The sequence below is a fragment of the Bufo bufo genome, chromosome 3, assembly GCF_905171765.1.
Source record: "Bufo bufo chromosome 3, aBufBuf1.1, whole genome shotgun sequence".
In the NCBI taxonomy this organism is placed as follows: domain Eukaryota; kingdom Metazoa; phylum Chordata; class Amphibia; order Anura; family Bufonidae; genus Bufo; species Bufo bufo.
In genome coordinates, this window is record NC_053391.1 from 638953700 (window position 1) to 638961874 (window position 8175).

General features: G+C 45.0%; 1 protein-coding gene across 2 annotated transcripts in view; it reads right to left on the bottom strand.

Annotated features, from left to right (window-relative positions):
• The window catches only part of NUP58 (nucleoporin 58), a 72472-nt gene extending 65705 nt beyond the window's left edge, over positions 1-6767 (bottom strand). For both annotated transcript variants that reach the window (XM_040426190.1, XM_040426189.1), the window contains exon 1: positions 6556-6767. In XM_040426190.1, coding sequence (XP_040282124.1) covers positions 6556-6668 — 113 coding nt within the window. In that variant the 5' untranslated portion in view covers positions 6669-6767. The remainder of the gene's footprint in view (positions 1-6555) is intronic.
• Positions 6768-8175: the final 1408 nt, after the last annotated feature.

The window sequence follows — 8175 nt, forward strand, 5'->3', positions numbered from 1 at the left end:
AAGCCGGAGCCTTTTCCAAACTGCAGTCACTGATGTCATTAGTGTCTTCATATCGTCAAGAAAGTGAGTGCCGATCCTTCTTCGCTATATACTAGTGGGACGCCTTCCCTGGACGCGTGCACCTCGTGCAAACCGCAGTGCCGACCCGTCTTCAATACTTATCCTGAGGCTAGGTCATCAATAGCAACAGCACAGAAAACCTCTTTAAAACCAGATACTGAGATTCCTTTCTTTTACAAACGTATTTTCTTTCCGCTTCTGTTACTTTTTTTTGTGGACCGTATGCGGAACCATTCACTTTAATGGGTCCGCAAAAACAACGGGAAGGTGCTCTGTGTGAATTCCATTTCCGTATCTCCGTTCTGCAAAAAAGTACTGCATGTCCTATTATTGTCCGCAAATAACAATCTGAGGCCCCATTCACACAAAATACGCACAAAATATGGAACGCACACGGAACGCATCCGTATGTCATCTGTATTCATACTATAGAAATGCTATGCCCAGCCCACATTGCTCATGTGTTTGATGATTAATAAGTTACTGTTCCCGTTCTGCAAAAAATGGATCAAATGCTGAACCCATAAGTGTTATGTTTTGTGCAATAACGTAACAGAAGAAAACTTAGATGCGGAACAATGGATCCGTGAAAAACAGACCGCAAAATAACGGTCGTGTGCATGAGCCCTTAAAGAGGACCTTTCATGGGTTAGTAGTAAGTGAGGTAAATATCTGTACATGCGGGGCACCCGTTTATTTTTTAGGATCTTAAAAAGGCTTAGAATTTGAGAAGCAGATTTTAAAATTTTAAAGAAAATTTCCAAAACAGACTTTTTAAAGGTCCAGTTCAGGTCTGAAGTCACTTTGTGAGACTTACATAGTGGAAACCACCCATAAATTACCCCACTGTAGACACTACATCCCTCAAGTTATTCAAAACTGATTTTACAAACTTTGTTAACTCTTGTGGAACACAAAGGGTTAAAGGGAACCTGTCATCCGCTTTATGCTGACCTCACTGAGGGCAGTATAAAGTACTGACAGAAATGCTGATGTCAGCGGTGTGTCACTCATCAGCTAAAAGTAAGTGGTTGCCGAGAACCAGCATCATAATCATTGCAGCCCGGGCCTGGAGAAGAGTCCAATCTACCTGAGAAGAGTCCGGGTTATTCCTAATCTCCTGCTCTCCCGCCCATCTGCTGATGATTGGCAGTTCTCTCCTAGAGAGAAAGGGAGAAAACTAGGTAGAAGACGGTCAGTCATCAGCAGGTGGGCAGGAGAGCAGGGACTCATGTATAACCAGGACTCTTCTCAGGTAGATTGGACTCCAAGGCCTGGGCTGCAATGATTATGATGCTGGTTCTCGGCAACCACTTACATTTAGCTCATGAGTGACACACCGCTGACATCAGCATTTCTGTCACTACTTTATACTGCCCTCAGTACGGTCAGCATAAAGTTGATGACAGGTTCCCTTTAAAGGAAAAAGGAGATGACATTTTTAAATTTAACTTTTTTGGCAGATTTTCCATTTTTGTTCATTTTTCCTGTAACACATCAAAGGTTAACAGCCAAATAAAACTTAATATTTAGGCTACATGCACACTACCGTATGTGTTTTGCAATCTACAAATTGCAGATCCGCATAAAAAACGGATGACATCCGTATGCCATCTGTTTTTTTTGTGGATCCATTGTAACAATGCCTAAAACGGACAAGAATAGGAAATGTTCTATTTTTTTTGCGAGGCTATGGAATGGACATACTGATGCGGACAGCACACGGTGTGCTGTCTGCATTTTTTGCGAACCCATTGAAATAAATGGGTCCGCATCCTAGCCGCAAAAAAAAACTAAACAAAATACGTTTGTGTGCATGAGGCCTTATTAGCCTGATTCTGCAGTTTACAGAAACACCCCACATGTGGTCGTAAACTGCTGTACGGGCACCCGGCAGGGCGCAGAAGGAAAGGAACGCCATATGGATTTTGGAGGGCAGATTTCACTGGGATAATTTTAAGCTGCCATGTCACATTTGAAGACCCCCTGATGCACCCCTAGAGTAGAAACTCCAAAAAGTGACCACATTTTGGAAATTACAGGATAAGGTGACACTTTTATTGGTACTATTTTGTGGTATACAGTGCTGCCCATAAATATTCATACACCCGGCAAATTTTGACTTAAAGTTACTTTTATTCAAACAGCAAGTAATTTTTTGACGGAAAATGACATAGGTGTCTCCCAAAAGATAAGACGATGTACAAGAGGCATTATTGTGGAAAAAAAACATTTCTCAGCTTTTATTTACATTTGAGCAAAAAATACAAGATGTTCCGCACTGTGGAAAATCTCAGAGGACGTGGTCGGAAGCCAAAAGTGACACCTGTGCTGGCCAGGAGGATAGTTAGAGAGGTGAAAAAGAATCCAAGGATCACCACCAAGGCCATCCTGGTGAATCTGGGCTCTGCTGGTGGCAATGTCTCAAGGCAGACAATCCAACGGACACTGCTGGGTTCCACTTCTCCAGATAAGGCACACAAAAGCTCGCTTGGCCTTTGCAAAAGCTCATCTGGACAAAGAAGACGACTTCTGGTCTTCTGTGTTATGGTCAGATGAAACTAAAATTGAATTGTTTGGTCACAATGATGTTTCCTTCATTTGGCGTAAAAAAGGAGAAGCCTTCAACCCAAAGAACACCATCCCCACTGTCAAACATGGTGGTGGGAACCTAATGATTTGGGGGTGTTTTTCAGCCAATGGACCAGGGAACCTAATAACAGTAAACGGCACCATGACAAAAGAGCAATACATGAGGATTCTCAACGACAACATCAGGCAGTCTGCAGAAAACCTGGCCTTGGGCACCAGTGGACATTTCAGCATGACAATGACCCAAAACACACAGCAAAAGTGGTGAAGAAATGGTTAGCAGACAACAACATGAACGTTTTGGAGTGGCCCAGCCAGAGTCCAGACTTGAATCCAATTGAGAATCTGTGGAGGGAGCTAAAGATCAGGGTGATGGCAAGAAGACCCTCCAACCTGAAAGATTTGGAGCTCATTGCTAAAGATGAATAGGCAAAAATACCTGTGGAGACATGCAAAAGCTGGTCTGCAATTATAGGAAGCGTTTGATTGCTGTAATAGCCAATAAAGGCTTTTCTATTGATTATTGAGAAGGGTATGAATAATTTTGGACTGGACACTTTTTGCTCAAATGTAAATAAAAGCTGAGAAATGTTTTTTCCCCCCACAATAATGCCTCTTGTACATCGTCTTATTATCTTTTGGGAGACACCTATGTCATTTCCAGTCTAAAAATTACTTGCTGGTTGAATAAAAGTAACTAAGTCAAAATTTGCCAGGGGTATGAATAATTATGGGCAGCACTGTATATGACTTTTGATTGCTCTATATTACGCTTTTTGTGAGGCAAGGCAACCAAAAAATGGCTGTTCTGGCACAGTTTTTATTTTTTACAGGTTAGATTATGTGCTATTTTTATAGATCAGGTTGTTATGGACGTGACGATATTAAATATGTCTACTTTCATAAAGCATTTTTGGAAGAAAAAAAAATCATGTTTTTGGGTCTTTTTTTCTGAAAACCCTATTTTTCGGACGATTATCTTATGGAGGGGCTCAGTTCTTGCGGCATGAGGTGACTGTTACTATTTTGGGGTACATACTACTTTTTGATCGTTTGGTATTACACTTTTTGTGATGTATGGTGACAAAACTTATTTTTTGGCACAGTTTTTATATTTTTTACGGTTTTCACTTGACAGGGTAAATCATGTGATATTTTTATAGAGCAGGTTGTTACGGACGCAGCGATACCTAAGGGTACTTTCGCACTAGCGTTATTCTTTTCCGGCATAGAGTTCCGTCACAGGGGCTCAATACCGGAAAAGAACTGATCAGTTTTATCCCCATGCATTCTGAATGGAGAGCAATCCATTCAGGATGTCTTCAGTTCAGTCACTTTACGTTTTTTGGACGGAGAAAATACCGCAGCATGCTGCAGTATTTTCTCCGTCCAAAATTCCGAAACACTTGCCGGAATGCCGGATTCAGCATTATTTTCCATTGAAATGTATTAATGCCGGATCCAGCCCCAAGTGTTCTGGAAAAATCGATCCGGTTTTGCGGTCTGTGCATGCACAGACCTTAAACAATGTGAAAAAGATGAATACTAGATCCGTTTTTTCCGGATGACAACCGGAGAGACGGATCCGGTATTGCAATGCATTTGTGAGACGGGTCCGCATCCGGATCAGTCTACAAATGGTATCCATTAGCACACAGATTGCCGGATCAGGCAGTTCCGTCGCCGGAACTGCCTGCCAGAATCCAACAAAGCAGGTGTGAAAGTACCCTAATATGTCTACATTTTTATATCTATTTTGGTTTTACACAATAAAAGCATTTTTGAAAGAAAAAATAATCATGTTTTTATTAGGGATCGACCGATTATCGGTTTTACCGATATTATCGGCCGATATTCAGGATTTTGACAGTTATCGGTATCGGCATCTATTTTGCCGATATTCCGATAACGTATTGGGAACACAGAACGCGCTGCTCTCAGCGCTCTCCGTGTCCCCTCCGCAGCACAGGGGAGAAGGAAGCAGTGTCTCCCCCCCCTGTGCTGCTGCTGCCGCCAATGAGAGGAAGGAGGACAAGAGGAGGGGGGGGGGACCCTCTATGAGCAATAGCTGCGATCTGCGGTAGTTAACCCCTCAGGTGCCGCGGATCGCAGCTACCGCTCATAGAGGTCGGGAGCCAGCTATGTGATTCTGCAGCCAGCTCCCGCCTCCTGTATATGAATTAATGAGAGATTTCTCTTCATTGGTGGCGCAGTGCACCCCCCCCCCAGTATTAATCATTGGTGACGCAGTGCGCCCCCCAAGCCCCCCAGTATTAATCATTGGTGGCGCAGTGTGCCCCCCCAAATTAATCATTGGTGGCGCAGTGCGCCCCCTACCCCCATCCCAGTATTAAAAACATTGGTGGCAGTGGCCACAGGGTCCCCTCCTCCTCATTGGTGGCAGTTCCAATCGGAGCCCCAGCTGTGTAATCCTGGGGCTCCGATCGGTTACCATGGCAGCCAGGATGCTACTGAAGCCCTGGCTGCCATGTTCAGCTCCATGCTGCTGTGTGCACAGAGCAGCAGGGACAGTGTGAGCTCCTATCAGGGTGAATAGGACAAGGGTTCTAGTCCCTAAGGGGGCTAAAAGTTAGTAAATATTAAGTATAAATGAAAGAAGGATTTTAAAAAAAATATCGGTATAAATTATCGGTATCGGCCCTAAAAAATCTATATCTGTCGATCCCTAATTTTTATGTCTCCATTTTCTGAAAGCCATATCTTTATCTTTTGGACAATTGTCTTATGTAGGGTCTCATTTTTTGCGTGATGATGGTTTGATTGGTATTATTTTTGGGTACATATGACTTTTTGATTGCTTAGTATTACAATTTTTGTGATGAAAATGTGACAAAAAAAAATGCTTTTTTTAAGCACAGTTTTTTTTTTTTAATGGTGTTGAATACAGATGAACGAATTTCTGCTTATGAAATTCGTTTGGTGGTAAAGGGTACCTCTCCAGGAGGTAGGTGTATGTGTGTCAAAGTCAACAATCAAGAGAAGACTTCACCAGAGTGAATACAGAGGGTTCACCACAAGATGTAAACCATTGGTGAGCCTCATAAACAGGAAGGCCAGATTAGAGTTTGCCAAACGACATCTATAAAAGCCTTCACAGTTCTGGAACAACATCCTATGGACAGATGAGACCAAGATCAACTTGTACCAGAGTGATGGGAAGAGAAGAGTATGGAGAAGGAAAGGAGCTGCTCATGATCCTAAGCATACCACCTCATCAGTGAAGTCCCTGAAGGTGCCCGACAGGGGTTAATGCAGTGACCAGGGAAGTCTCACACCAGGGTGCGCCACTGGCAGGACTGACTGTGCACCCCCCAACTGCTAATAGCCAGTGGTCAATGTATTCAGAAACTTCTAGCAGGAATAACAGAGGAACGGCACAACATAGTTATAAGCAAAGATATTCCAGAACTGTCATTTTATGAGGAATAAAACTATTTACTAAAACAAACAAGTCAGGAAGTGAACAATCGTAATAACGATCATTCATCCCCCTTTTCACTTTACATTGGGCCAAGTGAAAGGTCCATTAAACGAGCGCCGATTGACTAGAATACCATCGATCTGCACCGTTTGCTGCCATGTAAGAAGAGCCTTAGTAACGGCCATCATTTACTGAACCAGAAAGATTTCTCCTCCATCACTTGGTGCAAATGGCAGAAAGGTGTTGCTAACAGCAACCAATAAAAAAAAAAAAAAAAAAAAAAATCGGTTGGTTGCTATGGGAAACAGGCAGTTTTCCCTGACTTGTGGCGCCACGGCTCTAAGTTCACGTGACTTGTGCTGCTGAAGGGTCCTGCCACCCTGGCACAGGTGGTGATAGAGGAGCAGCTACAGGTAAGTATAGCAGGAACACCCTCCGTAACGCCATGTGCCTCCCCTCACCTCGCAGCTGGGGTTCCTCCGAAGGAGAATGGCGCCGCCGTGCCAGTTGCCGGATTGAGGGTAGTGGTGGTGGTGGAGGCGCCCCCCGCCCCAAAACTGAACCCGCTGGACATTTCTGTCTCGGAGACGTCTTCCCGCTATGCAAGACGCACACCGGAAACAAGCCGAGGAGAAACGCGTCCCGAGCCTGAGTGAGAGGCAGGCGCCGGATAATGACGTCATCAGGAGAGCGACACTCCTTATGCCACGCCTCTCCTTCGTCCTGGCTGTGGGGCGCGGGGTGATGACGTCATGCACACCGGGCCACCTTCAGACTGATGCAGTGGCCATCTAAATATTTCTGTACTTTCTACTATTTGTCTGGAGTCTTAGTACTCCTCCCATTGTGTGCCATTCATGGGACAATTCCAGATACTGTGGAGTTGCCTTTTTAGGAGCTTTCTTGGAAGGAGCTAACGTTCCTTAGGCCTGGGTGAATGCTAGCCTCCAGATTAAAGGGGTATTCTGGTTAGAGCTATTCGGTATACCCCTATCCACCAGGTGATAGTCCGACCACAAGGACCCCGAATGACTGGGGCGGCAGGTCACGCATGGGCAGGGCTCCGGGGCCGCCAGATAGAGCTGAGAGGTGTACGCTGCCATCCGCAAGGAAATAATCTCCCAGCCCCCAAACAGCTTCCATCCCCGTCCTTCCATCCCTTCCATCACTCCCTCTTGTTTTCTCTCCTCATTTGACCTTATAAAATAGGAGGTAGTCTCCAGGCCTCTCTTCCTCCTGACCCACGGCCTGCAGCAGTGATCCTGTTCCCTCGCCCCGACTGTCATTAGTCACCTAACTGCAATATTTAACCCCTCTCTCTCTTCTGGCATATTTCCGTCCTCTTTTAAGCATTCTGTTATAACCCCACTACCCAAAAACCATCTCTTGACCCGACCTGTGCTGCCAGCTACTGACCTGTCTCTAATCTCTCCATCTCTAAACTCCTGGGAAGTCTGGTCTACACTCACCTAATAAGTTACCTCTCTGCCCTTACAATCTGGCCTTCGTCCTCTACTCTCTACAGAAACTGCCTTTACCAAAGTGTCTAATTATCTGCTGACAGCGAAAATGAATGTCAGCTATTCTCTACTCATTCTTCTGGACCTGTCTGCCTCATTTCCCACTGTAGACCATCATCTCCTCCTCACCATGCTCCACTCTATTGGCCACTCTATTGGACTCTATCCTCTGGATAGGTCATTACTACCTGATCAGTGGAGGTCCGACAGCTGTTTGAGAAGGCACCGGTGCTCCTGTAAGCGCCATGGCTTTCTCCGCGCTCACCAAGCACAGCTCTGTACATTGTATAGCGGCTGTGCTTGGTATCGCAGCTCAGCCCCATTCACTTCTATAGGGGCTGAGCTGCACCTAGGTCACTGGCCTAGGCAAAGCTGTGAGATGGCTGCAGTGCTCACAGGAGCTCTGATGACTTCTCAAACAGCTGATTGGCAGGGATGCCGGGTGTCGGACCCCCACCGATCACGTAATGATGACCTATATACAGTCAGGTCCATAAATATTGGGACACTGACACAATTCTAACATTTTTGGCTCTATACACCATCACAATGGATTTGAAA